The sequence below is a fragment of the Neophocaena asiaeorientalis genome, unplaced genomic scaffold, assembly GCF_003031525.2.
Source record: "Neophocaena asiaeorientalis asiaeorientalis breed wild unplaced genomic scaffold, Neophocaena_asiaeorientalis_V1.1 scaffold23, whole genome shotgun sequence".
NCBI classification, from domain to species: Eukaryota; Metazoa; Chordata; class Mammalia; order Artiodactyla; family Phocoenidae; genus Neophocaena; species Neophocaena asiaeorientalis.
The window spans coordinates 2,605,397-2,624,393 of record NW_020175047.1 but is presented as its reverse complement, the minus strand read 5'-3'; the positions used below and the strand labels follow the sequence as shown (position 1 = coordinate 2,624,393).

At 36.9% G+C, this 18,997-nt stretch overlaps 1 protein-coding gene across 2 annotated transcripts in view; it reads left to right on the top strand.

Moving 5' to 3' along the window:
- The window catches only part of DLG2 (discs large MAGUK scaffold protein 2), a 783,758-nt gene that overhangs the window by 112,429 nt on the left and 652,332 nt on the right, over positions 1-18,997 (top strand). For both annotated transcript variants that reach the window (XM_024763574.1, XM_024763575.1), the window contains one exon: positions 16,540-16,590. In XM_024763574.1, the coding sequence (XP_024619342.1) occupies positions 16,540-16,590 (51 nt within the window). The remainder of the gene's footprint in view (positions 1-16,539; positions 16,591-18,997) is intronic.

Here is an 18,997-nt window from a genome sequence, read left to right as displayed (position 1 = left end):
TAGGAAGCACTGATATAAATGTAGAAACTTGAGCTTTTAAATTTTTCTTTGAAAAATATATTATACTTTTTTTTGTCACTGTAGGTTTCTGTTTAATCTAAGTTAATTGAATCTCACAGGGGAAAGGGGGGTAACTCAAGTCCTCTGTGGGAATATTGTACACAACTTAACAAATATATGTTAAGTTTTATAAAATTTCCTACAAACAATAGGTATTCATCTCTATGCCTGCCATTCTCCCCCTGCCCCAACACTCACATGTGCCTACACTGGTTTCTGTTTAGAAGAGTGAATAGGCAGGACTTAAGATATGCCAATGGCAGACCTAGGAAAAACTTTAAAATAATTGCAGTTAATATTTTTGAGGGTTCACTAGGTGCTAAACACTAAACCGTTACAAATTTGTATCATTCAGTCCTTATACAACCCAATAAGATAATTACCATCCATTTTGTAAATAAGGACACCAAGGCTCAGAGAGGTTAAGTAACTCACCCAAAGTTTTATAGCTAGAGAGTGAGAGAATCATGCTATGAACCCAGGCAATCTGACTCCAGAATTCTAGCTCCTAACCGCCATGCTAAGTTGTTGAACCGTGCAGAACTTACCATTTTGTAAGTCAGAAACAGTTAAACATCAGCAACTTCAAACGATTCAATCAGATTCTCTCTCACTTTTAGAGGATAAGCTATGTGTGTAGCATAAGGTAGTGGGATCAGCTGTAGATTCACAGTCCAGAAAACCTAGATTTGTATCAAAACTCCAACATTACTAGGTGAGCAATGTTGAGCAACTTATCATCTCTTAGCTATTTATTCATCTATAAAATAGAGATATCAACCCTCATAGGACTGTTATGAGGAGCAAATAATAATGTATGTGAAAACAGTATGTTAATGATTAATGCTGCTGTTAGCATAATCTGAAAAAGGTTACATATAAACAACTTGAAACCTTACAATTTGCATATTTTATCAACAGGCTAGGCAGCTGGGGACAGAAACAGCATTAATACTAGTTCCCCGTCATGATGCTAAGGGGATTCAAGAAAGGTGAAATAACATAAAGCAGCAGAATGATCTCCCTTAGCATCTGATCCAGAAAGATTGATCTGACCTTTTTTTTTATAACAAGCGTACCAAAGCATTTTTCTAGAATCACAGAACTTAAAAAACTTCTTCATGTGATCTTGATGAAAGAGCCGATGAATTAGCGGAGTGATATAGCTCTCTAGCTCTTTTCCAAGGTTGTGAAGATACTGATGTACTTTTAAAATCAGGTGAAACGAGATCATATGAGCTGGCAAAGAAGGTGGGGAAAGTCGCTCAGTAAATATTTGTTGATGGATGGATTGATGTTGAAGGCTGCTGAAAGGGTGAGCTGTATTCAGATGAAAAGGGAGGCAGCTTATTGTTAGCACGTTGTGAAGTAAAATGATTAGAGAGAAATTAAGACAGTTTACTCCTTTGGAAACTGACAATGGTGAGTAGGACTTTCGAGTACAAAGGGATTTTAAAAGATTCATGACAAATAAGAATCCCTTCCCATAAGGTTCAATTGATTTATTTCTTCAATAACTATTTATGAAATGGCTGCTATGGGCAAGTCATTATGATGGGTGCCGCAAAAGACAGTGCCTCGTCTGTACGGTAGGACAGTGTATCAGGAAAGATAAAGCACGATGTAAGGAGCTGGACCGTGAGGAAGACCACAAGTACAGTGAGAGAGGGACTGTGCTATGTATGACCAGGGAGAAAGGTTAGTGTTTTAACATTAGACTTCCCTTGATTCAAACAATAGATGCTTCCATTCTTTCCTCTCTCCTTATAGCCACTCCTTCTTTAATTTTCTTCCACAAATCTGGATTGAGCATATACTTCCCATCACTAAGTGATGAAAAAGATGAGCAAGATAGTCCTAGTTTCATTACTTACAACTAGATAACCTTGGAGAAGTGGCTTAACTTAGAAACTTGACTTTCTCAGTAGTAAAATTAAAGTTAAAATGTCTCGCTCTCAGGATTGTTTTAATTTTTAGATCAACTGATCATAGTGCCTGGCATATAGTAGATACTTAAAAAAAAAAAAGCAACAGTAGTAATAGTCGCAGTAGTAATACTATCATTATTGTTACTAGCATGGAGGGGTAATTGAGAGAATAGAGTGGTGATTTTCAGAGGATTGTTAAGAAAAATCTTTTTGACTTTATAGAAGAGGCAGCCTTTGGCTGACAGAAATGGAAGCTTCCCATATCTCCAAATAGAATCTAGCTCTATGAGGGTAGGGATTGTGTTTTGTTTACTACTGTATCCCTAGGACCTAACATAGTACCTGGGAAATTCTCAGCATTCAAATATATTTTTCTAAATTAATTAGTATTTTAATAAGCATAAATTAAATATATTTAGGGTGGGGTACATGACATTAATAAAGATACCAAAGAGGATATGCTTTATTTAATTTCAGTTACTTGGCTAGAAAATGTCTTTGAAGATAAGAAGTAGGGTCTGTAGCTAGACAGGTAGACTGGGGACAGCTGGTGGATATTCTGGAATATTCTTTAAGGATAAAGAAAAGTTACTTAAAGCTACTTGTACAGCAAAATTATACAATGAAAATTGTTGCTTTTTAGAAAGATAAATCTGAAAGGATATGAAGAATAGATTGTTATTGAAAAATTAGAGAGGCAGAGATATTTTTAGGAAATTATATTGATGGTCCTAAGAAAGTGATAGTTTAGGTCTTTAAATAGGATTGTGGGTATGGATAACAAATATAAAGGATATATATGAAAAAGAGGATTCCCTTAACAGGTATATAGAGTAGCCTGGAGGAAATGATAGTTATAATTAGGCAAGATGATTAGTTCTATTTTAGACTTACTGAGACTGGGGTGATACTAGGGCATTTACTTAGAAAACAAAAGTTGGGTGAGATGAAAACTCAGGTAAAGATTGTATAACAATAAGGGCAGACTTTGTGAATGCCCATATCTGGCAAGAGGAAAGGAAATGGATATAAATGCATTGGATAGATCAGTAGGAGGAGACCAGCAAGATATCAACCATGTGACAAAAGAAAAGGGGATTTTTAAGTTATGCTCCAGATTGTCAAATACTGCGTGAAAACTAGGGAGTGTGAAGACTGGGGAAAAAATCATTGTATGGATACACGCGGATCTTTTTTGATCCTTAAGAGCTCAGCTTTTTTGTGGTGGTGAAACAAAAACAAGATTGCAGGGGGTTAAGGAAAGAAGTCAAAGATGAAGAAATGTACGACAGTGATGTTCTGCCTCACACTATAGTTGTATTATACCCAAGTGTAAGAGAAAATATTCTTGGCTCTCTGCTGACACCATCATAATGTTTGTGAAATCTTATCTTGTGGTTCAACACACACTTTGTTTCTGTTTCTCTAAATCTTTTGGGTATGTGCTTTGAGCTCTTGATTCTCTTGGACACTTTACTTGCAACTGACCAGGTGGTTTGTATATGAGGGTGGTCAAGTGAGGGAGGGGGCTTGATGGGATAAAAACCTGTATCATGATGCTTTCTTAGTTATTCGATTGTACTCTTTAACACCATTTACTGCCCTCAGAGAGCATGTTCAAATTTTTGGAATATTTAACCCAAAGAATAAAACAGCCTGCATCAGGCTGGAGCCAAATGAAAGCATTCAAGTCAGCTGTTATTACACCATCCAGCAAATGGTGCAAAGTAAGGAAGCAAAGCTGGGAAGAAATGTGCCATTTCCAAACCAGAGGCAAATCCAGTTCTGAACTTAAGTGACTATATTTTTCCTTCTTTACAGAAGCCTTTAATCAAGACAACTTTGTATATATAAAATGACTTTCTTTTTATACATGTAAGAACCCTAAGCTATCTTCCTTGATTTCTCTTGACAGAAATACCAGGGAAAATTATCACAATTTTACAAGTAAGAAGCTACTTAATTTTTAAAAATCTGTGGTTTATAATTAAATTTAAAAAGATACATAGTAATTAATATTAAGTCGATGATCACTTTTCTAGCCCCAAATTTCTATGTGTTATGAAGTCTTAATGACAAAGGCAGAGGAAATAAAACCAAAAGAAAATTGTTTAAGAATGGAACAGATCATAGGATACTGATTTTTTTTTTCTATATTTGCTGGAAGCTATTATTTAGCAGTTCACTGAACTCAGAAGTTTGTCTAACTAAGATTATAAGTTTAACTTGAAATCAGGGTTTACTGGTAAGAACACATTCAGGTGAACAATAAAAATAGTGCTCTTACCAAAGTTAGAATCTTAACTAAGAATATCAAGTTATTTCTGTAGTTTGTGTTTGTTAAAAACAAGAAATTCTAACTATGATTAGCTTCTTATAAAACTGTACATTTATAAACCAGTCTCATTATAATTGAATAGTATTCCTAAAATAACCAGATGCATACCTCAGATTAAAATAGGTGCTCACTAAAGCTTAAACAGAAAATCTTTTGCTCACTGCAGTTTAAATAAACAATATTGACACACAAATGTGTATAATACTTAACAAAGATGAATTCTAACAGCTTGTAAGTGACAGAACTGCTATTGGAATTCAGGCCTTTTAGGTTCCAGAGTCTGAGCTTTTAATTTCTCTGTGATAATTCCTCTTAACATGAAGAGAGGACACAATTTTAGCCAGTGCAGATAGTCTAGGAGAAGGGACATTATTAAAGAAAGTGGTGGACAGCTTAGTTGTGTGCTACAAACCTCCAGGCTTCATCTAACGATGCTCTCATCCCGATTAGGCCTCCATGCTTGTAGATTAACTTTCACTTTTTTCAGTACTTGATTGTTTTGCATCCATTCAGCAGAGACATGTAAAGTTAAATGTGATTAAAAAGATGAAGATAATGAACATCAGCCTTCAGTTCTTTCTTTTGGATTAGAGTAGAGCAAAACTCCCCTTTTGTCCCCTTTTTCGAAGAGAAAGAGCTACCTTTTATTTCTACCCAAAGATTTGAGATCTTTAAGAAGAAATAGGGAAGGTGCTGAAGGTGATGTCCTTGAGTGGAGCTAAGGAGAGCAGATGATACTGCCCTCTAGTTTCCTCCCTGATCCTTTCAGATCAAGGAGAAGGGCCATGGCAGAGGTACATGGAGGTTAGGGAGATGCTAGCTGGTAGGATTATGGGTTGCTGATTGGGACCTTCGGAATAAAGAATAATAGAAAAATCCTTAGTTAAGTTTGGTTGGGTGCACCTTGACCAAAGTGACAGGCAAAGTAAATATGATTTAAACAGTAGATGGGGAGAAAAACCCTGATGTGAGGAGGTCAGAGCATGGAGCGACCTCAAGAGATCATCTGTCTGCATGAGAAAATTGAAGCACCATGACCTACCCAGGGTTACCCAGTCTGTTAAACCACAGAAGTAAGACTACAATACAGGTCTTCTGACTCTAATGCCAGTGTTCTCTCTAGCAGAGCACTCTGAAGAAGTGGTTCATGCTGTTCCCTCTGCCTTGATAAGCTCGTCTCTTTCCTACTCATTCTGAAGAACACATTCAGTTCATACCATCTCCTCTATGAAGCCTTTTTTGACAACCTCCAGGTGCAATCACCTATCCCTTCCTTTGTGTCATCTCTGCCGCTGCTATAATCCCAGGCATCTACCACAGCAGTCATATCACTTTGTCGCATGTTTTCATTAGTCTCCCTCTGCTAGAGTGAGTTCTTTGAGGGCAGAAGCCATATCTCATTCATCCCTGTATCTCCAGGGCTTATCACCATACCTAGCACATGGTAGGTTCTAAATAAGTGTTAGATTATGTTTTAATTCACGTATTCAGTATTTAAATTAGAAATTACCAATGCATGTGCATAAAAATTTGCCGAGATGGAAAGATAAATTCAAGTCATATATCCTAGGAAAAGACCACAGTTATTAGGGGAGGCCTAATACTTACTTGAAGTTGGAGAAGAATTCAATGACAGTGCAATTTTTGGCGTTCTCGCGTGACCTGGTTCTAAAGATTCTTCTGAAGACATACTGTGAACAAGGCACAGCACCAGAAGTTGCAGGCGTACAAAAAATGAGTAAAATAAAGTGTGTATCCTTATGAGGATGGGATATAAGGGATGCAATGAGAGCAGCCTTAGGAAACTGAGTGCCAGTAGCAGAGAAACATGATGGTCAAACTGGGAAAGAGAATATTAAAAAGAAAATACAAGAGCGAGCGGACAAAAGATTGGGAGAAAATCCAGTTGCAGTTATATTCTGAGTGAAAGCTACACTGACCTGATTTGGGAGAGACGGCGAAGACAATTCCTGCCCATAAAGGAGTACGTCTTAGATGGGTTCGTGAAAGAAGTCTTTGTGTTAAAAAAGGTTTTTAGTGGATTTTGTAGAAGAAAGCAAGTTTGTTTGCTTCTTAAGTGATATTTTGTACTACTGGAGAAATTAGCAAGCATTCAACATTTGATCAAATAAATCTGTGACCCTTGCAGATTGCTAATCCAGAACTCAATAGAATAGCTGTCACTATTGGATGCCTACTATGTGTAAGGCAGTGAAGGAGTATAATCTCATTTATTCTTCCCAACAATTTCATGAAGAGAATTGTGTGCTATTATAGCTAAAATTTTTATTTTTATTGTTATTTATTTAACATCTTTATTGGAGTATAATTGCTTTACAATGTTGTGTTAGTTTCGGCTGTATAACAAAGTGAATCAGCTATATGTATACATATATCCCCATATCCCCTCCCTCTTGTTCCTACCCTCCCTATCCCACCCCTCTAGGTGGCCACAAAGCTGATCTCCCTGTGCTATGCAACTGCTTCCCACTAGCTATCTAACTTACATTTGGTAGTGTATATATGTCAATGCTACTCTCTCACTTCGTCCCAACTTCCCCTTCCCCTTGTCCTCAAGTCCATTCTCTACATCTGTGTCTTTATTCCTGTCCTGCCCCTAGGTTCATCAGAACCTTTTTTTTAGATTCCATATAAATGTGTTAGCATATGGTATATGTTTTTCTCTTTATGACCTACTTCACTCTGTATGACAGACTCTAGGTCCATCCAACTCACTACAAAAAACTCAATTTCATTTCTTTTTATGGCTGAGTAATATTCCATTGTATATATGTGCCACATCTTCTTTATCCATTCATCTGTCAGTGGACACCTAGGTTGCTTCCATGTCCTGGCTATTGTAAATAGAGCTGCAGTGAACATTTTGGTACATGACACTTTTTGAATTATGGTTTTCTCAGGGTATATGCCCAGTAGTGGGATTGCTGGGTCATATGGCAGTTCTATTTTTAGTTTTTTAAGGAACCTCCATGCTGTTCTCCATAGTGGCTGTATCAATTTACATTCCCACCAACAGTGCAAGAGGGTTCTCTTTTCTCCACACCCTCTCCAGCATTTATTGTTTGTAGATTTTTTGATGATGGCCATTCTGACCAGTGTGAGGTGATACCTCATTGTGGTTTTGATTTGCATTTCTCTAATGATTAGTGATGTTGAGCATCCTTTCATGTGTTTGTTGGCAATCTGCATATCTTCTTTGGAGAAATGTCTATTTAGGACTTCTGCGCATTTTTGCATTGGGCTGTTTGATTCTTGACATTGAGCTGCATGAGCTGCTTATATATTTTGGATACTAATCCTTTGTCAGTTGCTTCGTTTGCAAATATTTTCTCCCATTCTGAGGGCTGTCTTTACATCTTGTTTATGGTTTCCTTTGCTGTGCAAAAGCTTTTAAGTTTCATTAGGTCCCATTTGTTTATTTTTGTTTTTATTTCCATTTCTCTAGGAGGTGGGTCAAAAAGGATCTTGCTGTGATTTATGTCAAAGAGTGTTCTTCCTATGTTTTCTTCTAAGAGTTTTATAGTGTCTGGTCTTACATTTAGGTCTTTAATCCATTTTGAGTTTATTTTTGTGTATGGTGTTAGGAATTGTTCTAATTTCATTCTTTTATATGCAGCTGTCCAGTTTTCCCAGCACCACTTATTGAAGAGGCTGTCTTTTCTCCATTGTATGTTCTTGCCTCCTTTATCAAAGATAAGGTGACCATATGTGCGTGGGTTTATCTCTGGGCTTTCTAACCTATTCCATTGATCTGTTTTTCCGTTTTTGTGCCAGTACCATACTGTCTTGATTACTGTAGCTTTGTAATATAGTCTGAAGTCAGGGAGCCCGATTCCTCCAACTCCGTTTTTCTTTCTCAAGATTGCTTTGGCCATTCGGGGTCTTTTGTGTTTCCATACAAATTGTGAAATGTTTTGTTCCAGTTCTGTGAAAAATGCCATTGGTAGTTTGATGGGGATTGCATTGAATCTGTAGATTGCTTTGGGTAGTAGAGTCATTTCCACAATGTTGATTCTTCCAGTCCAAGAACATAGTATATCTCTCCGTCTGTTTGTATCATCTTTAATTTCTTTCATCAGTGTCTTATAGTTTTCTGCATACAGGTCTTTTGTCTCCTTAGGTAGGTTTATGCCTAGGTATTTTATTCTTTTTCTTGCAATGGTAAATGGGAGTGTTTCCTTAATTTCTCTTTCAGATTTTTCACCATTAGTTTATAAAAATGGAAGAGATTTCTGTGCATTAATTTTGTATCCTGCTACTTTACCAAATTCACTGATTACCTCTAGTAGTTTTCTGGTAGCATCTTTAGGATTCTCTATGTATAGTATCATGCCATCTTCAAACAATGACAGTTTTACTGCTTATTTCCTGATTTGGATTCCTTTTATTTCTTTTTCTTCTGATTGCTGTGGCTAAAACTTCCAAAACTATGTTGAATAATAGTGGTGAAAGTGGGCAAGCTTGTCTTGTTCCTGATTTTAGAGGAAATGGATTCAGTTTTTCACCATTGAGAGTGATGTTGGCCGTGGGTTTGTCAAATGTGGCCTTTATTATGTTGGGGTAAGTTCCCTCTGTGCCTACTTTCTGGAGGGTTTTTATCATAAATGGGTATTTTATTTTGTTGAAAGCTTTTTCTGCATCTATTGAGATGATCATATGATTTTTATCCTTCATTTTGTTAATATGGTGTATCACATTGATTGATTTGCATATACTGAAGAATCCTTGCATTCCTGGGATAAACCCCACTTGATCGTGGTGTATGATCCTTTTACTGTGCTGTTGGATTCTGTTTGCTAGTATTTTGTTGAGGATTTTTGCATCTATGTTCATCACTGATGTTGGCCTTTTTTGTGACATCTTTGGTTTTGGTATCAGGGTGATGGTGGTCTCGTAGAATGAGTTTGGGAGTGTTCTTCCCTCTGCTCTATTTTGGAAGAGTTTGAGAAGGATAGGTGTTAGCTCTTCTCTAAATGTTTGATAGAATTCGCCTGTGAAGCCATCTAGTCCTGAGCTTTTGTTTGTTGGAAGATTTTTAATCACAGTTTCAATTTCAGTGCGTGTGATTGGTCTGTTTATATTTTCTATTTCTTCCTGGTTCAGTCTCAGAAGGTGGTGGTTTTCTAAGAATTTGTCCATTTCTCCCAGGTTGTCCATTTTATTGGCATAGAGCTGCTTGTAGTAATCTCTCATGATCCTTTATATTTCTGAAGTATCAGTTGTTTCTTCTCGTTTTTCATTTCTAATTCTGTTCGTTTGAGTGTTCTCCCTTTTATTCTTGATGAGTCTGGCTAGTGGCTTATCAATTTTGTTTATATCTCAGAGAACCAGCTTTTAGTTTTATTGATGTTTGCTATTGTTTCCTTCATTTCTTTTTCATTTATTTCTGGTCTGATCTTTATGATTTCTTTCCTTCTGCTAACTTTGGGGTTTTTTGTTCTTCTTTCTCTAATTGCTTTAGGTGTAAGGTTAGGTTGTTTATTTGAGATGTTTCTTGTTTCTTAAGGTAGGATTGTATTGCTGTAAACTTCCCTCTTAGAACTGCTTTTGCTTCATCCCATTGGTTTTGGGTCATCGTGTTTTCATTGTCATTTATTTCTAGGTATTTTTTTATTTCCTCTTTGGTTTCTTCAGTGATCTCTTGGTTTCTTAGCAGTGTACTGTTTAACCTCCATGTGTTTGCGTTTTTTACAGTTTTTTTCCTGTAATTGATATCGAGTGTCATAGCACTGTGGTCAGAAAAGATACTTCTTACTATTTCAGTTTTCTTAAATTTACCAAGGCTTGATTTGTGACCCAAGATATGATCTATCCTGGAGAATGTTCCCTGAGCACTTGAGAAGAAAGTGTATCCTGTTGTTTTTGAGTGGAATGTCCTATAAATATCAATTACGTCCATCTTGATTAATGTGTCATTTAAAGCTTGTGTTTCCTTATTTATTTTCATTTTGGATGATCTGTCCATTGGTGAAAGTGAAGTTTTAAAATCCCCTACTATTCCTGTGTTACTGTCAATTTCCCCTTTTATGTCTGTTAGCATTTGCCTTATGTATTGAGGTGCTCCTGTGTTGGGTGCATAAATATTTACCATTTTTATATCTTCTTCTTGGATTGATCCCTTGATCATTATGTAGTGTCCTTCTTTGTCTCTTGTAATAGTTTTTATTTTAAAGTCTACTTTGTCTGATATGAGAATTGCCACTCCAGCTTTCTTTTGATTTCCATTTGCATCTAATATCTTCTTAAATCCCCTCACTTTCAGTATGTATGTGTTCCCTGGTCTGAGGTGGGTCTCTTATAGACAGCATACATACAGGTCTTGTTCCTGTATCCATTCAGACAGTCTGTGTGTTTTGGTTGGAGCATTTAATCCATTTACATTTAAGGTAATTATTGATATGTATGTTCCTATTACCATTTTCTTAATTGTTTTGGATTTGTTTTTGTGTTTTGATTTGTTTTCCTTCTCTTGTGTTTCTAGCCTACAGAAGTTCCTTTAGCATTTGGTGTAAAACTGATTTGGTGGTGCTGAATTCTTTTAACTTTTGCTTGTCTGTAAAGGTTTTAATTTCTCCATCAAATCTGAATGAGATCCTTGCTGGTAGAGTAATCTTGGTGTAGGCTTTCCCCTTGCGTTTATCCTGTATGGGACTCTCTGCACTTCCTGAACTTGATTGACTATTTCCTTTCCCATATTAGGGAAGTTTTCAACTATAATCTCTTCAAATATTGTCTCAGACCCTTTCTTCTTCTCTTCTTCTTCTGGGGCCCCTATAATTCTAAAGTTGGTGCGTTTAATGTTGTCCCAGAAGTCTCTGAGACTGTCGTCAATTCTTTTCATTCTTTTTTCTTTACTCTGCTCTGCAGTAGTTATTTCCACTATTTTTTCTTCCAGGTCACTTATCTGTTCTTCTGCCTCAGTTTTTCTGCTACTGATTCCTTCTAGAGAATTTTTAATTTCATTTATTGTGTTGTTCATTTTTTGTTTGCTCTTTAGTTATTCTAGGTCCCTGTTAAACGTTTCTTGTATTTTCTCCGTTCTGTTTCCAAGATTTTACAGCATCTTTACTGTCATTACTCTGAATCCCTTTTCAGGTAGACTGCCTATTTCCTCTTCATTTGTTTGGTCTGGTGGGTCTTTACCTTGCTCCTTCATCTGCTGCATATTTCTCTGTCTTCTCCTTTTGCTTAACTTACTGTGTTTGGGGTCTCCTTTTCCCAGGCTGCAGGTTCGTAGTTCCTGTTGTTTTTGGTGTCTGCCCACAGTGGGTAAGGTTGGTTCAGTGGCTTTTGTAGGCTTCCTGATGGAGGGGACTGGTGCCTGTGTTCTGTGTTCTTGTCTTTCTGGTGGGCAGGTCCACGTCTGGTGGTGTGTTTTGGGGTGTCTCGGAGCTAACCCCTTTGGGATTTAGATAGTGACTTGTGCTTGCACACAGGGTTCTTGGTGGCTGCAGCAGCAGCGTTAGCATTTCATGCCCATCTCTGGGGTTCAAGCTGATAGACTCAGCTCATGCCTACTTCTGGAGCTCATTTAAGCAGTGCTGTGTCTTCTGTGGGCAGACAGGGAAGGCATCCCCTCTCCTCGCACACCCCGAAACAATGGTCTCTTGCCTCTTAGGCAGGTCCAGACGTTTTCCTGGACTCCCTACCGGCTAGCTGTGGTGCACTAGCGCCCTTCAGGCTGTGTCCACACAGCCAACCCCAGTCCTCTCCCTGGGGTCTCACCTCCAAACCTGGAGCCTTGGCTCCCAGCCCCTGCCCACCCCAGTGGGTGAGCAGACAAGCCTCTCAGGCTGTTGAGTGTTGATCGGCACCAATCCTCTGTGCGGGAATCTCACTGCTTTGCCCTCCGCACCCCTGTTGCTCCGCTCTCCTCCGTGGCTCTGAAGCTTCCCCTGCACCAACACCCTGTCTCCAGGGGCTTCCTAGTCTGTGGACACTTTTCCTCCTTCACAGCTCCCTCCCAGAGGTGCAGGTCCCATCCCTATTCTTTTGTCTCTGTTTTTTCTTTTTTCTTTTGCCCTACCCAGGTACGTGGGGATTTTTCTAGCCTTTTGGGAAGTCTGAGATGTTCTGCAAGCGTTCAGTAGGTGTTCTGTAGGAGCTGTTCCACACGTAGTTGTATTTCTGTTGTATTTGTGGGGAGGAAGGTGATCTCCACGTTTTACTCCTCTGCCATCTTGAAGGTCCTCCCCCATTTTTTATTTTAAGACACTTGTCGCAGATATCTTTAAACATTGTTCACGTTCATCACTCTGCTTTATGTGCTAAAACCATAAGATTCAGAGATAAGTCTTATTTACTATATCATAATCACTTATAATAAAGGGCAGAATTAGTACATTATCTGTCGTATTCTATACTAAGGAATCAAATATATATATACAACAAATAGTAAATAGATCTGTACGGATCTTGCATGTGGCAACAGTGGGGCTGTGGCTCGAGTCCACTTGTATATTTTGTGTATTGGATATCACACTTCTGTGAGGTTTTAATATGTTTGTGTTTGGTACCACTTTAAGGACTGTATGTTTCTTGAGAATAGGGATAATGTCGTAAAATCTTTATTTTCTCACTACCTGTCACATCACTTGGCACACTATGCATGCTCAATACTTGCTCATTGGGTGGAATTGTGTTTAGTCCTAAGAAGCCAACACTTTGATGTTCATGTTTTAGCATTTGTTTTCATCTGTGATATGGGAATATATAAAGATTCATTCATCTTACATTTTAGTATGCTGTTAGTCTTAATGAAATTACAAATGTGGAAAAGAACAAAAAAAATCAAAGAAATCATTACTTAAGATTCCAATTAGAGAGCATTAAAACATGGACTAGTTCACATGTGTTATTCATGAAAAACTTCTTTTCAGGACATAAAAGTAGATCTCAAATCAAATTATATTATCACCCAGGCAGATAGTACTATAGCACTGAAGGGAAAAAAAAAAAAAATCAGGGAAATTAACCTAAAGACTGTCAGAGAGAGAAAAATATATGAAAAATATTCAAAGTTTATGAAATTAGAACCTTAAATACCAAGTTTGAATTTGAGTCAGTTATGCTCTTGTCTTAACTTCCATATGAGGCCAGGAAGGCTACATGCCCAGAGCTATGCAGGACAATGTGTGGCATCAGTGGAAACCTACCAGCCGTCACTACATAACCATTAGGTTCAGAAAAATCAAGTATCTGAAGAAAAACATATTTCAAAACTGGGAAATTCCATCTACTTTAGTGACCCTCCATGTCTAAAATACTGCCAATCCTCTCACTTTTCCAGGTGGAGGGGAGACTGTCAGTGATGGTCAGAGCCAGATCTGAAATAATGAGAGCCCTCACCATGCCGCTGTACAGGCTCCAAACTATCAGGATCATAAAACATTACCAGGGTGCTTAAATATCACAGGAAGTATTACTGCTCAAGAAAAAAAAAAAAACATATATAATTGGCAGTATTTTTCAGGAAGAGAATCCTTTGTGAATTAAAAGGCTTATGTTGTCAAACTAATTGGGAGTAGAGTGAGGCCACTGAGACAAGTTCAAACAATAGACTGTCTGTAAACCATGCCCTCCCAGCAGATGATCGGAGCCATTCACAACAGTTTTTCTTGGTTTTTCTGAATAAGAATACACGAAATTATGGCTAGGAGGGAATTACTGTTCATGCCTTTTGTCTCCTTACCACTCAGTAAGCAACCATTCTTCTAAGCAAATGTGAACAAAAAATATTTAAAGATTGTTGAATTGGTATACTCCTCTGAAAAGTTAACTAAATTTTCACAAATGTCACAGCGTACTTTTATACACCTCTGTTTAGAATGGAGGTATTCTTAGTTCTTTCTATTTCATTCTTTCCCCCAAGGTCTTTGCCAAGGGACCTTGTAGGATTTCTTATCTTAGAGGTCCTTAGAACACAGATCATGCTCTCCTAGTGACGAAACAACAAACACTAGAACCTCTTAAATGTCTTTCCTAAATTCCCACTCTGGCTCTTATTATTCCATGTTTTAAATGCTCCTCAATTAAAGGTTGAAATATTACTTCACCTATGCTAAAATCCTTTCACTTCTTTATAATTTCACTAAATCCTGTTGTAGTCATGGAATATTTTCTTTTAAAGGTAAGGTTACATCCTAACCTGGATGTCATCTTCCCCTCTTACAAAGAGATCCTGGATACTACTGAATTAGGCAAATGACATAATTTTCTTGGGTTGAAAACTAAAGACCCATGGAGTAAATGTAAGCCATCAATGGTTCACCTAGCTGACTGGGGAACTTCTGAATACAGATTAGGTTGTGTATAAATAATGCTTCTAGGATCTAAAAGTCAACATATATGATCATACAAATGTTCAGCAAAGATTTTGGTAGTCCCCAGCTATGCAATGTGTGTCACTAAAATATTCTTGTCTTTTAAACACTTCCTAACAGAATTTTCACCTCTGATATTTATTATCTGAGGCTTGTTTTCTTCTCTTTGAAGTTGTCATTTTCTCTGCAGTTTGCAACACTTTAATAACGTGAAGGGCTCCACTCTAGAGAAGCACTGAAGCAAAGAAAGAGCTTCATGGAGCCATACTGCGAGAATTAAAACACATCACATTGACTCAGCCTTCCCTCTCTGCCTTCTCTCTGTCAACTAAAAAAAGTTATGAATAAAAAGGATTAATATGGAAACACACATATACAGGGAGTTTTGAGTTTCCTTTTGTACTTTTACGTGTGAAGAACAAAAATATGTCTGCAAAGTTGCTAAAGCTTAGTTCTAACATCATCAAGTTCTCTTCTCTGAATCATTAAGTTGCTGAAGCCCAGAAAATCAAATTTGGTTTAGGGCTGTTTGATAATATAGTAACACAGTAAAATGTGATCCCCCAATTAACTCATGTAATTAGAAAATCAAAAACATGCTCTAAGTGGCTGGTGGACACACATAAGTAAAGCCTATTGTCATTCTTTATTATTTGCTAATGATAGTGTTATGCCTTCAATTAATAATACCATATACAAATTCCTTATGGAAGAGAACCCACAAGCATCTGTGTTTATAAATCAGATAAATAATTTAATTACTTAGTTCAGTCATTCATTCATTCACTTTTTTCCCCTTCATCATTTCTCTTTTGCCAGCCTCTATTAGGTAATGGGGCTATCTGATCCTTGCCTTCCATACAGCTCTCAATATGCAAGAACTATATTTAAATTCTTCTAAGGAAGGGACAGTAAACTGAAGTTAGAACATTACAAAAATTTTGGCTTTTTGGTTGAAAATTAGATTTTTCTGGCTGATTTCTAAATGTGAATGATTTTGCCAAGACATATATAAGAAAAAAGAAACCGCCTATTCAAGAATTTTCTTGCTCAGAGGTTTTGTCTGGCTGAGAAGGGCTCTGTGATAGATAAAAGTGGGAATTGAATATTTGTTAGATTATTTTAAAGTAGCTCTTCATATATTCTGTATTCATGTCTGTTGAAATCTAAGGCATATGTTATATGTTGCCTGGCTATATTTAAAATGTTTCTCTCTGTAAGTTTAAATAAACTTAAGGGTTGGTTGGATGGTGAAAATGCTTTCTCACTAGGAATTTCAAACATGTCCTGGTTTATTCTTTTCTCATTGCTACTGAAGGCCTGGTTACATGGTCCAGGGCTTCCCAACAAATATAACAAGAGGATAATGGGGATAAATTACCTGAGCTTGAACCAATAAAGAAAAGGCATTTCTTATCTGACATGGTCATTCTTGATGCTGTTTAACAGCCAGAAATGTCATATGGTTGTGCTGCCCTTGCCACTGATTCCTTAAGGTCGTATTTTAGCGTCTATTCATGGAAAATTTTAAAGACATTAGGAAATTTTTTCCCCTTGTAACTGTAACATTGCCCCTAGTTGGTTTATTCTTTATAAACTCACAGTGCACATTTTGTATTGTTTCCTCTTCCCCAAACATCACAAAATTCTAAGGGATGCAATAAGCATTTTTTTTCTAGAGTCTCACTCATATTTTAGAATAGCTTGGATTATATTTCATTTGGATGAAAACATACAATCACAAACGTCAATAAAGTGCGGTTTATTCATAGCCAGGATGAAATTTAACCCCCTAATGTTATTTAAAATGCAGCTCTCTCCTCCTCAAAATGTATTTACTATGTCTCTCTATTTTTTTTCCTATTTACAGGTCAATGGGACAGAAATTGAATATGAGTTTGAAGAAATTACACTGGAGAGGGTAAGTAAAAAACCCAATAATCCAAAACCCTAATCTTGCATTCCACATTCTGCATCCTAATGGGTTGTCTTGTGAAAATGTGCAATTGTGTCTTATACCCTGGAAATTTCTAACAGCACTCACAATGAGAATATTAATGAAATGCTTGCAGTGGAGGGCATGGAGACAAGCAGACCGAATCACCAGAATGTTCAGTATGTAAACTACATTGCCAGGATTTGGAGAAATGAATAGAAAAGACAAATATTCAGTGAGCTTTTATGATACTCTTTTCCTGTTGTTTTCATTATACATGTTTTTCTATACATTTTAAGATATATTATAAAATATTTTCATTTATGTGATATTAATACTGTCTTCATAACTACCATTACCATGCATTTTTTAGTTTAAAAAAACAAGTGATGGATTTTAAAACCTCCCCCATAGAGAAAAACATAGCAACCCTGCAGAGCTCTGCCAGTGTGTTGTTAAGACCTTGGCATGGGTTTGACAAATTAGGGAAATTCTGTGTACCATAACCCTAATATATAAAGATATTTTACAGAAGAACAAAAGAAAGGCTAAAAACCACCTAGAAAAAAAAATGACTGAAAGGTATTAACAGGACATTCATCAAAAAAGAAAAGGCCAATAACATCCAAAAACCTGCTCAACCTTATTATTAAACAAAGAAAACAATGGTACTAAACAGTTTTTGTCAACCCCATTGACAAAACATTTAAAAGAAATGTTAATGTTCACTGCCATTGAGTGGGCCTGGAATTGGAGCAGCCATGAAAGAGCAGTTTAGAAACATGGATCAAAAGCTTTAAAATGGACACTTTTTGACCCAAGGGTTATACTTATAGAAATACACAAGTCTACAAAGAATGTTCACATTGGTATTGTTTATAATAGTGAAGACTGAAAAAGCCAGGTATTTAATAATACATTATTATATGTCCACATAACAGAAAATTGAGTTATATTAATAGTATTTTAGAAAAATATTTAATTACAAGGATAGGCGGTCCAGCCAGACTCCATTATTAAATTAAAAATCAAGTTTAAAAATGACATTTAAATATAATCCAATAAACACAAATAAAGCTATATATGAATAATACACATTCACAACTATGTACATAAAGCCTGGAAGAATATACACCAAAATGTTAAAAGTGGTTAACTCTTCTTAAGGATTTTTGGGTAGTTTTTAGTTACTTCTTTTTGTTTATATTTATTTCCTACACTTTCCATAATAAACATGTAATACACATATATTAAAAAATAAAAATGTAAGTATTTTTCCTAAGCTATCATTCAAGCATGAAGTCAGACTCTAGATCTACATTTACATGTATTTTTCCTTTTCAGTTTACTGATAATTCACTTTCCTGAGTCAGGGAATTTCTCACTTCCAGCGTAAATTTTATTGTGAGTGGCTTTAAAAGGAAATTTACATTAAAAGTTAAGAGTTTGACAGATGGGTTCTTTAAAACTTCCATTATGAACTTTGATAAAATTTTAAAGGCAGGTTAAATGGAGAAAAGTGAGGTTTGTGGAAAATTAGCTTCAATGAGAAAAGAGAAGACATTTCTCCTTCTAAATTACTAATCTTCTCTCTGGAATTAGCTATATAACTTGTGGGATGCAGTGCAAAATGAAAACGTGAGGCCCTTGTTTAAAAACTAGTAAGAATTAAAAGATGGCAACAGCAGGAGCCTTCTAAATGTAAGACCTTGTTCAACTACACAGATCTCATTCTTATGGGGCCAACCTCTCTGTCTCTGAACTAAAACGCCATTTAGTTACCCTGGCTTTACAGGTCAGAAATAGTTAGAAGCTAACATAGGTGTGAGGTAGAACATTCTCTAGGAGTCAGACAGTTGTGGGTTCTAGTATGTGTTCTGATGCTTACTTGCTTCATGAGACAGCTTGCCATCTCACTTCCTTTACTTCCTGCCCTAGGGTTCCTGATCACACTCTGAACCTTGTGGTGCCCATTAGCTGTACCCCCTCCAGGACCTCTGTGTCAAGCATCATCTTCTCAGAACACCACCTCCTCTCTGCCCTTAACATTTATTCTACTGCCGCCACTCCAAAAATTCTTCACCCCCATTGGGACCTCGAATTATTGATTTCACCATTTACCTCCTGTTTTCACCCTTCTTTATGCCCCCCGCTTCCTCCTCCCCTATAGCATATGTTTCCTGGTCCCATCACTCTAATTCTCCTTCTCGCACGCTCAACATTTTTTTTTCCTCTCTCTTTTTTTGTGTTCATCCAGCAAACTCTCAGCCCTTGTTAATCTACCCTGGTTAGACCTACACCTTCCTACTTACTCCATGCCAGCACCTGTGTAACTGAACATAGCTAGAGAAGCACCTAGTCATCTCACTTTAAATTTATAGCCATTGGTTTC